This window comes from Lissotriton helveticus, chromosome 11 (assembly GCF_964261635.1).
Source record: "Lissotriton helveticus chromosome 11, aLisHel1.1, whole genome shotgun sequence".
NCBI lineage: Eukaryota > Metazoa > Chordata > Amphibia > Caudata > Salamandridae > Lissotriton > Lissotriton helveticus.
Window position 1 is genome coordinate 61,637,274 of NC_136072.1, and position 23,297 is coordinate 61,660,570.

Here is a 23,297-nt window from a genome sequence, read left to right on the forward strand (position 1 = left end):
TTCACAGCAGACCCCACTCCTGAGTGGGTAAAGTGAGTTAAAGGAATGTCTGAGTCGTCTACTATTCCACAGACATCAATGTTTGGACAAGGATGCAAATTGAAGTAACCACCCCAAATTACATAGGAAGAGTCCGCTTTCTGTTTATAGTGGGTATGTTCTATTAACTTGTCTTGGATTTGGTCAAGAATAATCAGAAATTTGTCGGGATCCAGGTTGTTATATATGTTTACTATTGATATGTGAGTTTTTTTCCCTACAGAAAACGTAAGGATCTGAAAGTTCGGGAGAAGGTCTGTCTTGATGATCTTTATGTCTACAATAGTGTTGGCCATGTAGATTACCAGACCCCCCTTGGGTCTACCTGAGACACTGGGAAGGGCAGGAGAGAAAAAAGTTCTATATCCCACTAGGTGGAGAGCAGCTATTGCCCATGTTTCTTGAATGGAAATGATTTGATAGTCGTTCAAGAAAACTGCTGCCGAACCATCCTCAATCTTGTTACGGAGTCCAGCAACGTTCCAGAAAATCATGGAAAGCTGGGTGTGTTCAAGCTGCTGTGAGACATTATAGTTGTGTGGTATAGATTGGGTAGGCACCTGGTTTGGGGGTAAAAGGGCTATTGTAGTTGATAGGGGCTCCGGTGATTTAGATGTTTGTCAATCGACCGTTTCCAGGCCACTAAACCTGTTCGCGGTCGGGAAGCCTAGCCAGTGTTGCCCGTTACTGGTGCCTTCATATTTGGGGCCGAAAGATTGGTAAGGTGGTCTCTCCCATTGCTCCCAGTTTCCAAATCTATTTTGAGGGCCCACGATCTGCCATGGGACTTCTCTCTGCTGATAGTTCGGATTAGATAGGTACCGGAAGTTAATAGGTTCGGTGAGTCGCATTACAGGATTGGGGGGGGCAAGTTCAAGCTCCCATGGTTGCGGAATAGGCTTCCTCCACATGCTGTCAAAAGTACGTTGGTAGTTGTTATTATTGAACCTTTTCGGGTAGAAGTAAGACAGGGGTCTTGTCACAATCCCCCCGGAGGAATTGTTACGTTCCCATGAGCAAATATAATCGGCTATGTTGGGATCCTCGAACGTGATGACTATACAGTCTCCTCGGATTGTTTTTTTCCTATAACCTACCCACGGGGTCCTGGATACTGAGGTGATTTTGCTTTTGCTTTTCCAAGGTGACGGGACGGGACGATTAGTATTCAGCCAAAACTGGACCTTGTTCTTTAGTGACCAGTTTGGTTCTGTCCCTTCACCTATAAGTTCGGGGACCCCCGTCATAACTACCACATATGGGGTGGCCTCAGGTGGTAAATTAAAAGTGGGCACTTGTTCACTTGTCGTTCTCGGGGCATTTTTTGTTTGAGGTGGTTTAGGGTTTGTTGGTGCAGGTGTTTTAAGTGCAGGTGTTTTGGGAGCAGGATTTTTTGTGGAGGTGAGATTTACAGTGGATAATGGTTGGAGATTAGCTTGAGAAGGGATGGCCAAAGGCGTGGAAGTCGACTTCTTAAGATTGGTAGGGTTTGTCGGAGGAATCGATGTGGTTTGTTTTTTTGACTGTGGGGGAGGTACAGCTGCAGTTTTCTTAGGAACTGAGTGTTCTAGGTTTACAGTGGGGTTAGTATGAGATTGTGAGGATGTAAATTGTAAGGAGCCACTGATTTTTGTTAGCTGCCTCTCTATATTACTAAGTCTAGATTCTAACGGACGTATGTGGGAGTCAAGAAGAAACGCTATCTCTGTAATTAATTTTGCTGTTTCTCGTTGTCTTCCTATATGTTCTGAAGTTAGTGAATCTGGCATTAGAAAATCACAGGGATCACGCGGAACATGATGAATTGTTACCACGTTATTAGTTGAGGGAACGGGGTAATTAGTTGGAGCTGGGACGTTTGTGTCAGTAGGCAATATTGGATGCTCAGATGTTATGATGCTTATAGTGTGGTCTGAGGTGTTTTTAGTATTCCGTTTTTTTACAGCCCCCTCCCGCTTACCTCTCAATTGTCTGGTTTCTTCAGGTGTGGGGTCGGGAAACATATCAGGGGTGTTCTCAAGATCAGTTTCTGAAAGGGATACGGATATTTGTGAAGCAGACAAATCAACGTTGTTAGGTAGAATTCCTTTAGTACTAGGGTATAACTTTACTTGTTGTTCTAGGTATTTGTGCATTTGTTTGGTTTGTTTAGATGTTTTAGGGAGTAGTTCAGTAATGGATTGTTCCATTCTAAACTCCTGGTAGCTTTGTTCTTTTTGAAGGCATTTAATGAATGTTTCTAAACTTGGTTTAGTTCTGCCAGTTGATTTTATAAAGGCATTGTGCCAACCTTCCACTGCGTTATTTGTTTTAGATTCTCCGTTTAAGGTGCTTTTGTAAACGTTCCACCAGGGTATTAGGAATTTAGGATTTCTTCTGTGGCCAGATCTATGGAGTCTGCCTACCCAGGTGTCTTCAAAGTAGTCCAAAAATGGACTCAGTTTAGCTTCATTTTGTTTATAAAAGGGGCTATCTATTAGAATGTTGTAGTGTTCTGCTACGTCTGTTTCTGGGACATAAGCTAGTGCAATGAGTTTTTTTATTTGATATGCAAAAGATGAGTCTGTTGCATATTCTATACTTAAGGTTGTCTTTTGTAGATGCCTCCATATACACTGGTTTAAATGGTAGTAGCAGCCTTGAATGCAGGTATGGGGGTGTAATTTTAATATGCTTGAAAGCATTGCTTGTTCAAAATCTAGGATTATTTTTTCTGGGGAATAGTCATTAGTTTTTTGTTTGATTATATTTAATAATTCCATATATGTGGAATTAGTTTTATTTGGTAGTAGTGCATAAAGAAGAGGTATGTTGCAGTTATTATATAGGCCATGTATGGTGTATAATTGGAAAAATGGTTTGGGACAAATGTTAAAAGTCCCGTCCATCATCCAATATTGAGTTTGCTGAAGTTTTATTAAGTTAAGATTTGTTCCAAAAATTATAAGTCTTTTATCGTTGCTTTCATTGTCGTAAATGATAAATGGTTGTTTGTTTAGAGTTATGGTTTGGTTGGCATTTAAACTTATATCACTATATGTTCTTGGAGGTGTTGTGGTATTAGTAGTACTTTTTTTGTTCGTGCTATAGTTCTTTTTAGTGCACGAACATTTGGCATCTGTGTTGTTGCTGTTTTAGGAATTTTGGGAATTTCTTTTTTTAATATGACACTGGTTGGTTTTTGGGAACCTGTGCTTGCTTCTTTTATGTTTTCTAATGCTGTTCTAACTTCTATTTCTGTTATGTTTGGTGGGTGGTTGTGTTCCCTTGTATAAAGTACAGTTGCTTCTCTAGTTGTTGCCCTTCCATAACACTTGTTAGAATAATATTTGCAACATTTCCAATTTACTTTCAACCCATATTGTTTCTCCTGGGTATAAGTGTAACCCATGTAGCAGAGTAATAGCTTTCCTTTCTGGCTGGTCACAAATTCTGCTCCCTCAGTCATTTTGTTGATTGTAAATCTACAAGAGATATATTTATTAGTTATGTAAATGGTCATGTTTGTGTATAAAATTAATTAATTAAACAATACTTTAGTATATACTTACAGTTTGTTCAAATCTGTGAAATATTTTGATATGCTTTATTCTTCGGTTGTTGGCTGTGTTTTCTGTTTGTCTCTGATCTGTAAGCTAAAAATAAGAGTAATTTTAATGATTTGCTTTTGTAGATTTTTAGAGTTTCAGGGCCAATTTTTCTATAAAATTGGCTGCTAATAACTTTAGGATATTAAAAAAATTTGTGAATATACTTACTTTGTTACTTTTAGATAGGACGTTGGAGTAGAGTTGTCTGTTATTTCTTAGTAGAGTATTCTGTAGTAGTATCTGGGGAAAAAAAGATTTATTAGAAATGTTAGCATGTCTTTAGGTTTTTAACATTTTATCTGTTACTTTCGTTATTATATATACACACTTATTTTGTAATATCTTTGTGAATTGGTAATTTATTTTCTTGTTTTTGACAGTAGAGTTTTCTGTAGTTTTAGGAGGGAAAAAAAGTAGACATCTGTTATTAATTAGAACATGTGCTGTTTTGGGCGTTTTAACTCTTAGTTTTGTATTTGGAGGTACTTACTTTGTAAGTGTTCTTTTTGATTGTATAATGTTGTTGTTTGTTCTTTTGTAGTATAGTCTTATGTAGTCGTTTCTGATATACAAATTTTCCTATGTTTTAGAAATGTAAACCAGTGTTTCATTTTAAACATGTTACTAGTTAATGAAGATGTTGAATATACTTACTTAGCTTTGTGTATCTTTGGTTCTCTGAGTATTTTTCTCTGTTTGTTGTCTGTCGAATTGTCTGTAGTGGTAGTAAAACATAGAAAGGAGATATGTATAATTAGTTACAAAATGTCCTCATTTATTTGGATTTTAGCTTTTAATTTAGTGAGTCATTATACTTACTTTCTTAGTTGTATCTTTATGTTTGAGTTCTGTATTCTTGTATTTGTTAGGATAGTTATCTGCAGCGTTAGAAGAGAAATAAAAAAGTATAGGATTTTAATAATATGGTTTGTATTTTATTAAAAAGATTCAAATGTGTTTTAAATATAGACAATATATTTACAAATTTTAGCGTTTTATTTAATTATAAATCAGTTGTGTGGTATATCTTAGTATACTAATCTGTAGTTAGTTGAGAAATGGAAAAGTGCATATTTAGTAATTAATTTACATTTTAGTAGTAAAATATATTTATATTCTTTGATTTACTTACTTGAAAGTCATGAATCAATTCTTCTAATTTTGATGTTCTTGCCGTTGTAGTGCAATTCATCCATAGATGTGTCTCCTTTCGTTTTTTTTTGCATGTGGTTTGTGTTTAATGGATAATTGTTTATATAGAGTATTGTAATTAGCAATTAGTTTGCTATTGGTTAATTTAGTATTTCTGTGTGTTTATTGGTTAGTTAGTAGATTTGAATTTCGGTTAGGATTTTCATGTTGTTAGATAAGGTTAATGTAATTTATTTATGATTACAAGTAAATAAAATAAAAATATTTATAAATATTTTGGAAATATAAATACATTTTTTATATGTTGTTCAAATAAAAAAATTATTTTAAATGTATAAATAAATGGGAGGTGTTTATTTTATAGAAAATTATAATTTTGGCGATAGCAATTATGTTTATATACATATTTAATATTATCGATATATTTTAAATTACGATATTATTGTTGGCGATATTAGTGAAATCGATATTTTAGTACTTGTGTATACATTTTTATGTGATCGATATTTATGGTCTTCGATATGTATGTAGTCGATAATTTAGATATCGGTGTTTATGTATATCGATATTATGTTTCCGATATTTTGGTATATGTATAGTTAAGTATAGGATGTCGATATTAATGCTTCCGATATATTTGTGGCGATATTTTAGTATCTCGATAATGTGTCTTTCGATAATATGTCAGTGATCCGATTACGCTCCGTTCTCCAAGCATTCCTGCCCTGATGACATTGAATGATTCTTAAACATAGATTCTTTTAAATACTATTTTCCTTTCATTTATTTTAATACATGTGATGTATGGGAGTCTATGGCAGCACTGAGCAGCGATATTGGTCGATATTGCCCGGAGTCGCATGAGGCTGAGCTGATCTGCCGCCGGTACTTGGGATCGTACCGCGAGCCCCGTGCCCTGAGAGGTGTGGCGCAGCGGCCAGGGGGGCTGACTCCAGAGCACGGGGCTCACGGTTTGATCCCCAACACCGGCCACAGCTCAGCATCATGTGACTCTGGGCAATAGCTCCCTTAATCTCTCCGATGGCCCGCAGTGCCTTGAGACCCTTAGGGGTGATTAGTTTGCGCTTTACAAGTACTGAGTTATTATTATTTATTATAGTTCCAGACCAAACATGCATCTCTATCAATTACAACAAAGACTAAACAATGTACGATAAGACAGGGTGGAGGTTGAGTGGTTCTCTCTTTGACAATGAGGAAGGTCAGAAGCACTTCCAAAATAACATTATCATAGAAAATACCGAAACAGACACTGAACCACAATTAATATGAATGTTCTGAAAGTCATTACAGAGAGTTGGTGAATAAATGTTGTGTTTAGGTTTTTCACAAGCATTGTGAGTGGATTTATGATTATTATGTTCTTTAAAAACAAAAACAACAATCATGAACTAAACACACTTAAACGATAACCAAGTTAGATTGCATGCCGGCCTACACAAAAGTCTTGGTGGCTCTACAGAAACTGAGGCTCCTGAAATATGAATATGATCAAATTCATACACCTAGGTCATCGACAATAAATCAAAGAGAGACTGAATTCAATAAGACTGGGAAGGTGCTAGGTAATCACCAGAAATTAAATGGAGAAACCAATAAAACAGCTATTAAAGACCCAGACGGGATAATACAAACAAGTACAAGGAAAATCCTATATGTAATGTAATGTAATGTAAATGCCATTTGTAAAGCACACAGCTACCTCCAACGGAGGTGTCCCGGCGCTGTCCGTATACTGCTTAGGAACCCTTCCTGGTTTTTCCCTGTGGAATGTCCACTCCTGGGGACCCCCAAGGTGAAGCCAGGCATCCCAGCGCTGTTGGGACCGTGGTGGAGATTAAGCAAGCTATTGCCCAGAGTTGCAGAGTGGGATCCATGATTAGAATAGGCACTGAGGCGAGAATTATCAGGTCCGAGGAAATTGAGCCCAACCCTGGTCCTGGACCAGACCTCTGCATTAGGGTCTGCTGCTCTAACCATTTGAGCCACACTTCTCCACTATATAGCTTTTACTAAATTCTACTCATCTCTTTATACATTCAATTAATAATTTGGTGCCTATTCACAAAGGTAAACTTGCATATGAGTAAATCTACACAAGTTGACTCTTATATTTTTTAGTAACTTTTCTACTTATGGCTGTTCGCTATTTACAAGTGTAAAGGGAATCAAAAGTGTAGATTTTCATGTCTCTGCCGCCTGAAACCAGGTAGAGTCAAATGTATGTTTGCAAAGTTACTGCGGTTAAAAGGGAGCACTAACAAGTCCAGTACCACACAGGGCCAACCATCCTCCCATAGAAATGAATGGTAGCAAAGCCCTAAAATAAACCCTATCAGAAATAATTTATTTTGACTTAAAAATATTTATGCATTAAAAGTTGACAGTGTTATCTATAAATACATTATTGAATAAAACATTTTATGAAAACAATGTATTTAAAAAATGATATATTATTTTTTATTAAAATATAATTAAATTACCTTTAATTCTACACATAAATTTAAATAATTAACAATATCTAATGAGAAAATTAAATTTGTTTTCCTTTAAATTGGATTGTTATTAAATATAAACTTAAGAAAAATAATTTTTATTAAATTAAATTAATTATTGAATTTAAAATTAATTTCTATACAACATATCAGCAATTCTACATTCAATGGAGTCAACACTTAAGAAAGCAGAGGATGTAAACAATACATTTCCATAATTTAAGTTGGTTTGAGTTGAGACCACTCATATTATTAGTGAAACACAATGTTTACCTACAACCTGAGTTTGGGGGTTGTGAAGTCATCCATTTCTGCGCACCCCTCCCTATTACATTGTTTTTGTAGCCTTTATGTATTTATAACTAAAAATGTCTCACCATGGACTTCAAATCTTTTACATTTCTTCAGGCATCCTCTTGCCCCATGCACCACTTCTTCAGCCTGCATGCATCAATCCATATTCTGGACCCACTGCAACACCTTTGGTATTATTCACTGGCAGCACAATTGCAGTGGCCCACCTGCTGGTTGGCGGGTAGGTGTGTGGAAAGGCTGAGGCTGGCCTCCAGGTCCCATGGACAGCGGCTGGTGAGGGAAGCTTTTCTCCCACAGGGAGTGATCCCTGGCAGGCTGGTGACCTGTTGGGGTTAGCCTACAGTAGCTTTAAGCAGAGTCTGTGTCCCTTGCCGAGGTTGCCTCAATATGCACCTGGGATCCGCTTAGGTTCCCTTCGACCATTGAGAGAGCTGGTTGTGAGGGAGGAGTGGCAACATGGGAAGTGGTGAGGTGGGAAACCTGGGAGACCTGTTGCCGGATGGCGCATTGGTCCCTTTTGAGCAGCTGTGTGATGACAGGGACCTCCCAGATAGCATTTCCTGGCCTTAAGCTTTTTGATTCCCTTTACTGTAGGGAATGTATGCATGTGTGAACATAATTAATAAGTAAGCAATATCACTTAATTTTTACTGAAAGTGTTTTAACTCTTATCTACACAGATGGCAAAGATATACGGCAATGTCTTCACTATATGGCCGGGGGGAAAACCTGTGATTGTACTCAATGGGTACCAGACAGTAAGAAATGCCCTCATCTCCCAGTCTGAGGAATTCTCAGGAAGACCTGCAAATCCACTCACATTGGCATTTATTGGAACTAATGGTAAGATACTGATCTCTACTTTTTCATAAATTAGGAAGGAAACATTTTCCCATCTTCAACTTTGATATCTTCATGATCCTTTAAAAGGACCTTCATTGTAAAGAGTTGTAGAAAGAGGCTCTTTGAGGGGAGCACACAGGGTGGCTGCAAGTTGTTTCACGTGGTGTAAATTAACACGAAAATGCACACCAAGCAATGCATGTGAAGCGTGTACTGAGAGGGAGGGATGGAAAAGTGCAGCCCGGCACATCAGGCAAAGTCAGATGAACAGATAGGCAGTCCAGGTCCCACAAACAAACAAGGTTGTTTAGAGATAAAGGGTGAAGCCTCAACAGCAGGGTGGTATCCTACCATGGGACTGGATCGATCCCTCTATCTCCCCCTAATGGCAAGCTGTGAGCTGGTGGCAGGGGATGTTTATGGGATGAAATTGTTGGAGGCCGAAGTGCACTGGAACCCAGTACTGGTAAGTTGTCAAACATGATTCCATAATTAGGGAAAAGGAAGGAAGCCTATCTCATTGTTGCATGTACTTCCTTTCCATCACTTAACCTGTTCAGTGCTAATGACAAGGTGAACTCGTCATGAATAATGGGATCAAGAAATGTTAGCATTGAAGGTGATAATTATAGTTACACCCGTTAAACAGACGGCTGCTCCTAGCAAGATTTGACAGTACTACCCTAAAAGACTGACACCTCCTGCCAGCATATGCTCTTCCAATAGACTGAATAGGGAGACTCAAATTCTGAAAACCTTTTCAAGGCGGTCACTTTCCAAATGAATACCTGGCCAGCCTACCTGTGTCGTTTGGATACTGCCACCAAACCCAAAATAATTCCCATTTCAGATAACACTGAAAAGGGTAGTGCATGAGGAAGTCAGCATTGCTCTTCCAGAGAATCCTCAGTCATGCAGTGGAGCTGCCTGTCAAGGCGCTAGATGGAAACTCACTAAAGCACCTGGATAACTCCAAACAGAACTCAAGCAGCATCAAGCTGGCTGCACTCCTAGAATTCAGGATTTCAGGCAAATCCTATTGTGGGAAGGATTTGTGGAGTAAGAACAGTAAATATAAACTCTCTAAAGTAAGCTTAATTTGATGATATTGTGCACATCAATATTTTGCAGTATATTGTTGCAGATCAATGCTTTTGTATTTCCTATGTTTACATACTATCTTTCTGTTTTGTTCTAACAGTTCTATAGAGAGAGTTCTGCTGCCTAAGATCTAAAAGCAGGGGCCCCACTGAAGAGGCAGATATCTGGCCCATGAATGGATAATATAGGTTTTACAAAGCAGAATTCAAGCAGTTCAACAACCATTTTTTCAGTCTCAACTAGAGGGGATGTTGGGCTAAAAATACATACATAGAGAGGCTTTTGATGAGCGATTTTCATCCATTGGTCTGTGCAACTGTCTTTCACATTTTGGTCCTGCCCACCACAGCATAAGCATGGGGTAATAGGGAAGTCCACTTCAGGAAATTCCATGCCGGAAAGGCCAACATGGAACTGCTGTTGGAAAGTCCCATAATTTTCCCGATTTCATAGCCGAGCTGGGCTCTATCGTCATTGTTCATTATGGATGGCTTCTAAAGCACCTACGGGCTCCTTTGGAAGTGCCGTGGACAGACCCTCTGCCCGATGCCTCCTCCCACCACATAATAATGCGTACATCTTGCGAGAACTGCGCATGCACGCATACACGCGCATGCGCAGTCCTACCAAAACGTACATGTGACGTAGGGAATTGCAGGAGAGAGACCACGGCAAGGAGGAGGAGGGCAGCCCGGAGATGCCACAATAGAGGTAAGTGCCTTTTTTCTTTTTTAATTTTTCTTTTTTATATTTTTTATTAGGGGAGATGGAAGCGGGCGCCTATTTCTGTCCGGGGGGGATAGGGCTGGCTAACTCCGCTCCGGTGTGGAGTCAGAGTTTTGCCTAAACTCCGAGTTCTCAGCGGAGTAGGCAAAACTCTGCTCACTCCGCAGGCGGAGCGTAGTTCTCTGCCCACCCTTAGTAAAATGCCCAATTTTTTTCAAACTCTACACCGTACATTCCTGGCAAGACATAGTCTCCCATTCTTGCTGTGAAATGGATTTCCACATCTTAAACAAAATGAAAAATGAGCTGGAATGATTTGAACTACAAGACTGTGGACATTTTTTCCCCTTCCCACTCTCTTATTTGTCCTTGTTGATTTGAAAGATGTCTCAATACTTTTGGCAATCCTAATAGTGTCTACTAATGTTGGGTTTCCCAAGGTGAGTAATTTCTGCTGTATATTCTTATCAGAACAGTGACTAATGAACTGGTCACAAATAAGTTGATCACTGAAATTCTCTATTGGCACTCAGCAACCTGTTTATGTAAGTGTTAGACTTGGCCAGGGCCGGACTGGGAACAAAAAACGGCCCTGGCAAAGTGCTCGGCCGCCCCCCCCCCCCCCCCCCCTCATGGGGGTTGGGGGTGCTGCCGAGCTTTTTGCCGGGGCCGGTTTTCAGCCAATTTTTTTTACAGGGCCGATTTTGCAGCTATGCTGCAAAAACGGCCCTGTTAAAAAAACGGCCCCCAGGGGCCCAAAACCGCCCCCCACCCGTGTGGTGCACTGGGGGATTGCCCGGTGCCCGCTATGGCCAGTCTGGCCCTGGACTTGGCATCTTCGGTGTGGTTTCCCCTGACTTTTTGCCTCTACCTCCTGTATTTTTAATGCTGTGCTGGAATTTGTTTTTGCTGGCCTAGATGCATTGGGTACTTTGCCACTGCTGATCAGTGTCAAGGAGAAGGTGCTCGATGTGTAAATTGTTGCTACAATTGGTTCTCCCTGATTGGCATATTTGATTTACTATAAGTCCCTAGTAAAGTGCACTGAGTGTGCCAGTAAATCAAATGCTACTAGTGGGCCTGCAGCACTGATTTTGCCACCCACCTGAGTAGCCCTGAAAAGGTATCTTAGACCTGCCACTGCAGTGTCTGTGCACAGTTTGTTAACTGCCATGTCGACCTGGCGAGTGCACCCACTTGCCAGGCCCTAACCTTCCCTTTTCTTACATGTAAGACAACCCTATAGTAACCCCAAGGTACCCACATGGACAGGGGCAGTGTATGTGAAAGGTAGGACATGTACTGGTGTGTGTGAGGATTGTCCTGATAGTGAAATACTGCCAAATTCCTGTTTCAGTATGGAAAGGCTATCTGCCCTATAGGCTAGAATGGGAAATACTTTGAAACATCTTACAAATATAACTTCACATTGGGACCAAATGGAGAGATAAAGTTTAGGCTCTCTGAACTCAGCATTTAATAACACATCTTTTAGTAAAGATGGTTTTAGGTCTCGGCCGGATTCAGCGCATGCGCTGCTCTCGACCGAGACATTTAGAAGCCGCTTTTGGAAGTGCTTCCAAAGTGGCGATCAGCTCACCCTCACGCGCACAAGTACCCGCGCGATGTGCACAGCACTTTTTACCATCGCACGCGCGTGTGCGCACAACTCGCGTTTACTTTTTTTAACTATTTCATTCTGTGGCCAATGCTTGTTTTTACTTCCTTTTTGTTGTGTGCGCTCGCGCGCACGCTGGCCTCGGGTTAAGAGCGAGGATCACGGCTCTGACTTCCCCCGAGCCCCACTGTGTCTTCTTATTCTTACACCAGGCCTTGACTTGGTCCATAGTTACAGAAATAGAATGTGCGCGCGCTGCGGGTGCAGGGAGCCGCTGGCCGGCTGCAGAGCAAACTTCCATTTTAGACCCGTTTAACCCTTGCTGAAGTGATCCGTCTTTTCACTGCACCATTAAACACGAATGTTCCCTCGGCAGCTGTGGCTCTTCCCATTGGGATATTTTCGGAATAATGCCACAGGATGTGGGCTTAGGCTGATAATAACGGGATTGAGTGTGATAAACACCTCGGCCTGCAGCTCTTGGAGTTCAAACTATGGTATTAGCCCTCCAACAATTACACTTGTGCATTGGGACGCGGCCTGGATCCCTCCTTGTGGCACTAAAGCGTAGCACCTCCTTCAAGTGTCAGACACAGAGCACGATTTACTGTCCTTTTAGCACAATAATGTCAAGTTAGCTGCTCGAAGGTGATTGGTCACTTACAAAGCGCAGAGTAGATGCGTCTTTGGCCAGAATTAGTGTGGTGCACTGATGCTGAATGTGGTTCAGACAAATGCCTTGAGTGGATTTTGTTTCTTGGCACTTGAGGTACAGGGAAACGTATTTCACGAATAAGTAGGACTCCTATTATCTACTTGAGAAGTAAAAATGTTTGTGTTGGTATTTCAGAAACGAGACATCCAAAATGGGAAGCCTAATACAGGAAATACTGCCCCTGTTTGTCGTTTTCCATGCCCCCACCCTAACAGTCAAAACTGGACAGCCAGCAGGATGGCTCAGTGAGCTGAAGACTCACAGCTGACATGCGCACTAATCTATAGGTCACAAGGGTGAATCCTGCAATCTAGACTCAGCCTTCAATCCTTCTGAGGTTAGTCAATTAAGTTGGACCCACTTTTATGTACAATTCTAACAAATGGCATAAGTGAGGTAGACAGCATTATATACACAACACAAGTTATTATTTTTGTTAATATGACAGTGCAACAAGTCACCATTGCGCCCCTCAATTAGAGTGTATTGAAGGTGTCTGACCTCTCACTACAACCAAGATACATGTGCCCTTTAGTGCTACATGTGTCTCTTTTGCCATGCTTGTTTTTTACAAGGCTGTCTTTGTATCGGTTGTGTCAGCAGAGAATGGCGCTGTAATGGCTAGTTACATAAGAGCTCTGTTACATAATAGCTCTGTTCTGCCGTAATGCGAGCCTGTTGCATCTACATGCCAACCAACCATGAGCGCTGCATGGAGCAGTGACCTCTAAAGTCGTCACCCTCAGATTCCACTAGAAGTGCATAGAGTGGCTCTCCTGTTTACATTTAGCTGGTGATGTTTTAAAGGATCCTAAGCCCAAAGTGTTATCGGCTTATTCTTTACACTAGGTGACGTTTCTCGTGCGTAAACTTCGTTGTGAAAGGCAGCCGTGAACAGAAGGGTATTTTCTGTACCCTCGCACTTTTTCCCCACGGTTTTAAATGTCGAGTTTGCAATATTAAACTTTACCGGCTATCAGGAAACGGCTCCTTTCTTATGGTTTGAAGGGGAATTATGCGAACTACTGTGATGAGCAGATGAAAGTTGGCAAAACGTTATATAATACGGTATCGTGGTGGGTGTAGGAACTTTTTTTAAATTTTTTTATTTTTTAGCCTCGGGTGCCAATGGTGTCCGGAGCATTCTTTCAATCGATTGTGAGTGATTGGTTGTGATCTCCGGGCCTCTGTGACATTTTTACTTATAACTTATTGGTCTCTGTGGTTGCACAACACGCGGCGAGTTAGCACATCGAAGACATTCGCAAATGCACTAGGGCCTTTTAATACGTAAAGGACTGTAGGGTACTGCGTGACGGTACCTGAGTAAAACCTTGTAGTGGCCTCTTACCCACTATGTGATGTAATCTGATGTTCATATTGCTTGCCTATGCTGGGTAGGCAGGTACACAGTCAAATGGGCACAGAGCAGATATGGTATTGAGCCTGACTAGACTGGCTCTGAATGCAGAGTAAACAAACATTGGCAAAGCCAATAGGTCTCGCCCATTGGCAAGGTTTTGCCTTTGGCGATTGGGTGGGAGTGGCGACTGGGGCAGGGAGGTAGAAACAGACAATCTAAAATCTTCAGTTTTAGCCTACTAGGCATGATTCTTTCTCTGCATTACACACTAAAGTAATAACACGCCCTGACGCTGCGGATAAGGCCTGTGTCTGTTATATGATGGGGTTCTAATTACACCATGTTTTGTATCCCTAATTACACAAAGGGCATTCTTATTAAATGTCAAATGATAAAAGAATGGGAACTCTTTCTGTCTCCCTTCCCGTCTGTCATAGCACTGCACGCACAGATGGAACTGTCCCGAATTAAAGTGCCTAGAAGCCCACGCTGTCCTCCCAGAAGGGATGCATCATTATCAAGGGAGCTGTCTGCTGCACCTATACCGGTAGAGCACTGAGACAGACAGGGACATATGGTGCTCATTGTCCCTGTACGAGAGTATCATTTGTATAGCGCCTCATATCACAGAGAGGCTCAGAAACGCTTTTACCGGGAACGGGTAGCACTACCCAGTTTTAGAACTAGTTCTCACTCTGCAGCCCAGTCTCCTCGGTGCGGCTCCTTTCACACACACACATCCCCACACACAACCCCACACACACAAACAACCCCCCACACACACAACCCCACACACACACAACTCCACACACAACCCCCTATCTATCTATCTATTGCCCTCACTCTATCTATTGCCCTCACTCTATCTATCGCCCTCACTTTATCTATCGCCCCTCACTCTATAAATCTATCTATCGCCCTCACTCTATCTATCTATCTATCGCCCTCACTATCTATCTATCACCCTAACTCTATCTATCTATCGCCCTCACTCTATCTATCTATCGCCCTCACTCTATCTATCTATTGCGCTCACTCTATCAATCTATCTATCTATCGCCCCACTCTATCGCCCTCACTCTATCGCCCTCACTCTATCTATTGCCCTCACTCTATCTATCTACTGCCCTCACTCTATCTATCTATCGCCCTCACTCTGTCTGTCTATCTATCTATCTATCTATCTATCTATCTATCTATCTATCTATCTATCTATCTATCTATCTATCTATCTATCTATCTATCTATCTATCGCCCTCACTCTATCTATCTATCGCCCTCACTCTGTCTGTCTATCACACTCACTCTATCGCCATCACTCTATCTATCTGTCTATCTATCTATCGCCCTCACTCTATCTATCTGTCTATCTATCGCCCTCACTCTATCTATCTGTCTATCTATCTATCGCCCTCACTCTATCTATCTATCGCCCTCCCTCTATCTATCTATCCCCCTCCCTCTATCTATCTATCGCCCTCACTCTATCTATCTATCGCACTCACTCTATCTACTCTAATACGATGGTAAAAAGAAATATTTAAGTCTTGGAGAACTGGTTGCCACAGCCATGCGCTGGTGCTTGGAAAATAACAGTCAGTGGCTTCCTGTTGTAGAAATGTTATGAATGTGCCCTCACTCTATCTATCTATCTGTCGCCCTCACTATCTATCTATCACCCTAACTCTATCTATCTATCGCCCTCACTCTATCTATCTATCGCCCTCACTCTATCTATCTATTGCGCTCACTCTATCAATCTATCTATCTATCGCCCCACTCTATCGCCCTCACTCTATCGCCCTCACTCTATCTATTGCCCTCACTCTATCTATCTACTGCCCTCACTCTATCTATCTATCGCCCTCACTCTGTCTGTCTATCTATCTATCTATCTATCTATCTATCTATCTATCTATCTATCTATCTATCTATCTATCTATCTATCTATCTATCTATCTATCGCCCTCACTCTATCTATCTATCGCCCTCACTCTGTCTGTCTATCGCACTCACTCTATCGCCATCACTCTATCTATCTGTCTATCTATCTATCGCCCTCACTCTATCTATCTGTCTATCTATCGCCCTCACTCTATCTATCTGTCTATCCATCTATCGCCCTCACTCTATCTATCTATCGCCCTCCCTCTATCTATCTATCCCCCTCCCTCTATCTATCTTTCCCCCTCCCTCTATCTATCTATCGCCCTCACTCTATCTATCTATCGCACTCACTCTATCTACTCTAATACGATGGTAAAAAGAAATATTTAAGTCTTGGAAAACTGGTTGCCACAGCCATGCGCTGGTGCTTGGAAAATAACAGTCAGTGGCTTCCTGTTGTAGAAATGTTATGAATGTGTACATTAAAAAAACGGCAGAACATCAATACAGTTGCATCAATGATGAGCCTCTTGAACCGTGTCTAATTCTGCAAAATAGTTGGTACTCACTATTAGTAAAACAGCCACTCTGCAAGCTAATGTGTCTGCATATATATATTCAGTGAAAAAACCAAAGGTTACAAATCAAATCAGGTGTTTGTTAAGCGCGACTACTCACCCGTAAGAGTCTCAAGGCGCTGGGGGAGTGGGGTCACAGGTTCCAGTCCATCAAGAAGGGGGTCTGTCGAAGAGCCAGGTTTTGAGATTTCTTGTGAAGATGGGGAGCGATGTTATCTGTCTGAGGTGGAGCCGATGGTCGTTCCAGGCACTGGCCGCAGGGAAGGAGAAGGAGCGGCCTCCCGTTCTGGTCTTTCGGGTGCGGGGGACCATGGCGTAGGAGAGCTGGGCTGATTGTAGGGTCCTTTGGGGTGCGTGGAATTTGAGTTGGCTGTTCAGGTATGCTGACCCGGAGTCGTGGAGGGCCTTGTGATCGTGGGTTAGCATCTTGAAGGGGACTCTAGCTTCGATGGGGAGCCAGTGGAGTGTGCGCAGGTGCTGGGAGATGTGGCAGTGGCTTGGCAGGTTGAGGACCAGTCTTGCGGCGGCGTTTTGGATGTTCTGTAGCTTGCGGGTGAGGTTTTTGTTTATTCCGGCATAGAGTGCGTTGTCGTAGTCGAGCCTGCTGGTGACCAGGGCATGAGTGATGGTCTTTCTGTGTTTAAGGGGGATCCATTTGAAGGTCTTACGTAGGAGGTGGAGGGTGTGGAAGCAGGAGGACGAGACAGAGTTGCTCTGGTGGTCCATTTTGAGCTCTGAGTCCAGGATGATTCCCAGGTTGCGTGCGTGGTCCGTGGGGGTGGGAGGGCTTCCGAGGGCGGGGGCCACCAGGTGTCGTTTCAGGCGTCTGGGTTTGGGCCCATGATGAATACTTCCGTTTCGATTGTGTTTAGTTGTAGGCAGCTGTTTTTCTTCCATTTGGCGATGGCTTCCATGCCTTCTCAAAAGTTGTGTCTGGCGGTGTTGGGTTCGTTAAATAGGGAGAGGATGAGTTGGGTGTCATCTGCGTATGACCCAATCTTGAGTCCGTATGTTCTGACTATGGGGGCGAGCAGAGCCATGTAGACGTTAAAGAGCGTAGGGCTGAGGGAGGACCCCTGGGGGACTCCGCAGGTGGTAGGTGTAGGGTCTGAGAGGAAGGAGCGGATGCAGTCAAGGTCCTTGTCTTGGATCCCTGTTACAGGGACTTTATAGTTAGGAAATGGAATTTAAAAAAACCTTAGAAAATCACTGAAAAAACCAACAGGAACGTTATAGTTAGGCTCAGGTTTCACTTGCGCAAATCCAGTGAAATTCATCAGTTATACTTAGATAAGCTAACTATACCTCGAGCCCTGCAATGCATTGCTTATGACGTCTCAAATTACATCACTGTAACCTTTGTTTTTTTCAGTGAATTCCTAAGGTTCTTTTCATTCTATTTCCAAACTATAATGTCCCTGTAACATTTGTTTTTTTCAGTGAATTTCTAAGGTTTTTTAAATGCTAATTCCTTACTATAAGTCCCACACAGCGGGCTGGCTAAGAGGTCTTTGGTGGTCAAGTCCCCTTGCCTCTTGAGAGTCCTTGAGGGGCCAACTAGCTCTTCTGTTACCTCCAGCTGGCATTGCTTTGAGATCCAGTGAGCTGCTGACATGCAGCTCCCTGCATCCCAAAGCAATGTGTCTGTTTCCCTGGTCGCTTCACAGTGGGCAGGGAAACAGACACTGCTCTGCTTTCAGCAAGCAAGAGCATTGTGTGCTCTAGCTTGCTGAAAGCAGAGCATTTGTTTGCTATAACTTGGCGGGAATGCTGCTCCCGCCAAGCTATAGCAAACTGCAATGTACTGGGGGTGGACACCCCGGGACAGTGCTGGAGCCGGCCCTGCTTGGTGGTGGTCCCCAGGGCATGTAGGGCTCCATGAGAGGGGCCTGGCCCCCTCCTTTGTTAAGTATGCCCGGGGGGGTGGTCCCCGGAGCCGTGGTCCGTAACTGACCCCCTTCATTATTGTATTCGTGCCACAGGGAGGTGGCGGGGCCCGGGGTAGGGGGAGAGGACGTAGGGCCTCCCCTGAAAATATTAGAGGCAGATAATAGTCTAGGGAGATTGAGAACTAGACACGCAGCTGCATTCTGAATGCGGTGACGTTTAATGAGACTGTCTTTGGATACTCCTAAATATAGGATATTGCCATGGTCTAATTGAGACCAGGTGGAGGCAACACACAGAGGTCCTTGTAGATCGTTAGAAAACGACACGAGACCTGGGTCAACCCACTGCAGGGGTTGTTTCTTAATTTGAATCTCATCCTTACGGCCGGTAGGAGTCTCCTTGGCTTTGTAGGGTCATGAAGAATGGTGTGTCCAGCAATTGATGCAGTGATAAAAACTCATTTGCCCTGAAGAAATTGCCTAAAAGACATATGGCAATGAAACATGTTGGTGTGTGGTATGTGGTCATATAATTAATAGCCACTCCCTAATTTTTAATTGAGAGGCTGCACTAAGAAGGAGAATAAAAGTCATATATAAGTGCAGATCCTATCTCTCACTGCACTTTAAATAGCACTTACACATTTATTTGGACACTATACTTAAAATCTTGATGACCGCCAATGATGATAACAGGGCAACACTGGTGAGTACCTACCAGGGTTCCCCTTTTGGTGGTTCGCCCGTGAGGGGTCATCTCGCTTTCTCAAATTTTTTCACTACACTTTTGTGTTTATTGTTCGTTCTTCTTGACTGTCTTAGAAGGGATGGAGGCCTTTTAACGTGGCATGGCAACATTGCACTTCCTACCCCATGGTTCATAAATTAAGGGGAGACATTTGCTAAAGTAGTGCAACAAGAAGTACATTGCTAGAAAAATATATATAGCCTATTTGGACCTAGTCATTGTTGTTTGCATATCTAATTGAGATGTAAACAAGGCATGAAAAATTGTTTTCCTGGCTATCGGTAAAAGATCAATAAGTTTCCTTACGACTTTAAGACCTCCAAAGCACTTGCCAGCAACTTTCCTAATTTGATTATCAAAATAAAGTTTCTTAAACAACAAAGCATATATTCAAAACAAATCCTCATTTAGCCCCCGTTCCATGTGGAACATTACTTCACATTCCTCGAGATGCCCAATGTCTTTAGGCAGCGTGAGGCATTAATACTACATGATGACTGTTGGCTCCAAAGAGGATCACTGTCAACTGTTAAGTTTGTTGCTTTTCATGACAATGTTACCACAGATCAAATTGTCATGCAAACAAAAAACCAAGGGATTAAGGTATAGCTGTGGATTAGTGGAGATTGCTTTTTGCAGGACATCATAGCCTTAGTTTAAAAAGCAGAACCATTGGAAAGAAACACTAAGGCTTCTTTAGGGAAAGCCACAGATGTTTTGAAGATACAATGGAAGAGATATCTGCAGGAAGAGTCAGCAAAGAAAAAGAAAGAAGCCAGATACAAGTGCAGCACAGTAGGAAACTCAGGATAGCTTGTAATAGATTTCTAAGTACACTGCTAAAATTCCTGATTACAGTGCTAAATGCATGGAATGTGGTGTCACAGGTCATTTTGCAAGGGTGTGAGAAAAATAAGTCCAAGAAACACAACGTAATACAAATAGCACACAACTAAGATCATTCAGTGTCCAGCGACGGTGATATCAAGTACACATCTATGCCCTAGGTCATTTGGGGCGGGGGGTGTTCCATTATAAATGCAAAAAAAATAGAGAAGATGAATTAATTCATAAAGTTGGTGATCACCTTGAACCATCTATATCATGCCTGGATGTTATACTGGGGCAGCGTAAATATGTTGGCTATAGGACTGTATAAATTTAAAGGTAGAAAATGTAGAAACGTGTTGTGTAAGCCTTATATTGCCCTAGATGGTCCTTTAGTGTTGGGCTAGAAAGACCAAAAAGTGTTGCATATATTGCTCAACCCCAGTAGAGTTGAACAAGTTCTGGTCGCTTCTGAATACCAATAATTTAGCTTCAAGAAAATTTCCAAAGAGTTTTGAAGGAACTATTGTAACATGTAATCGGTTCAAACAAAAATGATTCTTAAGTTTTATGCTAAATCAAGAACTCACAAAGTAAGGAATATTCTTCTCTTAGTTAGGAATGAAGTCAAGTATGAGCTTAAAAAGTTATTGGATGCTAATATTATAGAACCTTTTCGGTTAGCGGAGTAGCTTTCTCCATTGGTTAGGGCATGCCATGCCAAAGGAAACGTCAGGTTGCGTGTTGAATTAAGGTGTCCTAATTGCAGTATTGTGGTGGATCAATTCCACTTACCACAAATTGGTGAAATGTTTACACTTAATTTAATTCGGAGAGGGGGTTAGGCAGGGATGTATTATGGCCCCTCTCTTGTTCACGATCTACATTAATTCCCTTGAATCAGTGCTTAAGGCGGTGAAGGCAGACATACCACGTGCAGGAGACCTGGGTATACCGGTTCTCCTGTACGTGGATGACGCTGTCCTTCTCTCACGAACCGGGGTGGGGCTTCAACTTTTGTTGGATGCATTTGAGGTTTTATGTCATCATTAGACCTTAAAATTAATGTAAAAAAATCCCATATTATGATCACCGGGAAAGGCTCCCGAAAGAAAAATGTGAAAACCTTCTTCTGCGGTAGCGAGGAATTAAGCAGAGTTCCAACATTCCCCTACCTAGGCATCACTTTTGAGGAGAGGTGGCTCTGGAACACACAGATTAAAGCCAGAAATGTTGCTCTCGCTAGATCCTCCATGGCCATTATGGCCTTCAGCAAAAAGCTTGGGGGCAGGCCCATAGAAGCACTACTAAGAATATACAAGGCAAAGTGCTTGGCGGTAGCAACATATGGTTGTTCTTTATGGGGATACGGTGCGACAGATTGTTTGCAAATTACTGAAAACAAATTCCTGAGGGCAATCTTATCAGTCCCACAGTCAACCTCCTCTTTCTCAGTACATTCTGAGCTGGGTGTTGGTTTTATTACCGACTTACTAAAAGTAGCGCCGTTAATAATTTGGTTAAAGACGTGGCTAAATGAAGAACTCTCCTTGAATCATTCCATTCTCAAGGATTGTCTCCATTTAGATAACGCAAATAAAATCAAGTGGTTATCATATGTCAAGAAAGGTTTTCAAAACATTGGAAGGCCAGAGCTCTTCCTTGAGCCAGAAAAAATAACGGCGAAGGATGTATCTTCAACAAAAGGGGCAATGCTACAAATGTTGTCTTTGTGCAGAGAAGAGAATGAGCTTAGAAAAATAACTGTCAGATCCCACCTTATGATTTCTAATCCTCCAGGCCCTGAGCCTTATTTGGTTTTAGTTAATAGACCCTTCCACAGATTTCTTTTAACGCGTTTTCGTTTGAACTTGATTTATTTGAACTTAGGTCAATTAAAAGCATGGTGTACCTCTGATCAAGCGCCCCCGTGCAGCTGTGACAATTTCTCTAAGCAGGACACGATGCACTTTTTAATGTTCTGCGGCCACAATATGGCACAAAGGAGGAAGTTTCTTGTCCCTATCCTCAAGGAAGCAGGCTTCATTCAGGTGAGACCTGCCCTCCTATACTTGCAATTATTAAACAGCCCCAGGGTTATCTCTCACGTCGCAAGTTTTTTGGTGGGGGCTGTTAGGGAAAGGAACAAGATACTGAATCTCCAGACTTGATCGTATTTTTACAACTTACGCTGATGCAATTTTGTATAGTACATATAATGTATAGGTATTGACCTTTTTAAATTTTTTTTATGTCTTTTAACCATTTTTACAACCATGAAATTTTGTGAAATTCTGTGAATTTTTTCAAGCATGTAACTGTTATTTATATATTGTTCAATACTGTCTTTTTATGATATTGAATTATCGAATAAAGTACTTTGACTGACTGACTGACTGACTGACTACACTTAATAGAATTACAGAATGGTTTTTGACACTCAGACTTCAGCATCATGTCACTAAATTATTTTGCATTCGGAAAGTCAGTCTCTGACTGCTTTCATTACACGCTTTGGGTGCTATAGGTTCCGTTGCAGGCCTTTTGCATTGGCCTCAACTGCAGCTGTTTTTAAGAGGTTCATGGTGAAAATCTTTTGTGATATGCTTAGGGTGATGCACCTCCAAGATGACATGATGGTGATAGGGAGAGATAAAAAAAGTCTGTTTAAAATGCTGGAGGCTTTGTAAAATAGAGGTCTTGTAGAAGAAGTCAGCAGGTGTAAATTTGCTTAATAGAGGGTTACCTACGATTGTCATGAAATAAGCAGAGATGGTAATAAAGCCAATGAGAAATTAGTAGATGTAATTAGAAAGGCACCAGCATGGGGGGTAGCCGAGCCGACGGCTAAAATGGCCGCCTGACTCGAAAGCTCAGGAGCCGTCACATCATAAATGCTTCCAGCCAGCTTATTTCGGCAGTAGGAAGCTCGTCTACAATGCAGAAGAGAGGCTGGTGATGCGAGGAATACGTGGGCCTCAACAGTGGTGACGGAGAGTGCCCGTGCGTCGAAGAACAGAGCGCATCGTCTCCGAGCCCGACACGGTCCTCGGTGGCCCTGAGTCCACAGGGGACTCAGGTGAGCCTGAGGGCGGGGCTTGGAGCGTGCGGAAGTGCTGGCAGGCTGCCGGGCCTGTAACAACTCGTCGGATAACTGCCACTGCTGCAGACGGATCCAAATTGCCTTGTGGCCGAAGGGGAAGCGCACGGCCTGCTGAAACAGAGAAGCACTCACACTGCGGCAGTAATGAAGATGGCAGGATTGCTCTTCACTTAATGGCGCTAAGGGCTGCGACCCACGCAATCCATAACGGAACCGACAGTTCAACGTGTGCCGCCCGCGGCATCCGATGCTGTTCTGATACTGTGGCACAAATGGGACGCATGCT

The 23,297-nt window shown here is 42.1% G+C and overlaps 1 protein-coding gene across 1 annotated transcript in view; it reads left to right on the top strand.

The window, feature by feature from the left end:
• LOC144790699 (cytochrome P450 2J2-like) overlaps positions 1-23,297 on the top strand; it is a 205,153-nt gene that overhangs the window by 38,749 nt on the left and 143,107 nt on the right. The window contains exon 2 of the mRNA XM_078665422.1: positions 8,293-8,455. Within this exon, the coding sequence (XP_078521548.1) occupies positions 8,293-8,455 (163 nt within the window). The remainder of the gene's footprint in view (positions 1-8,292; positions 8,456-23,297) is intronic.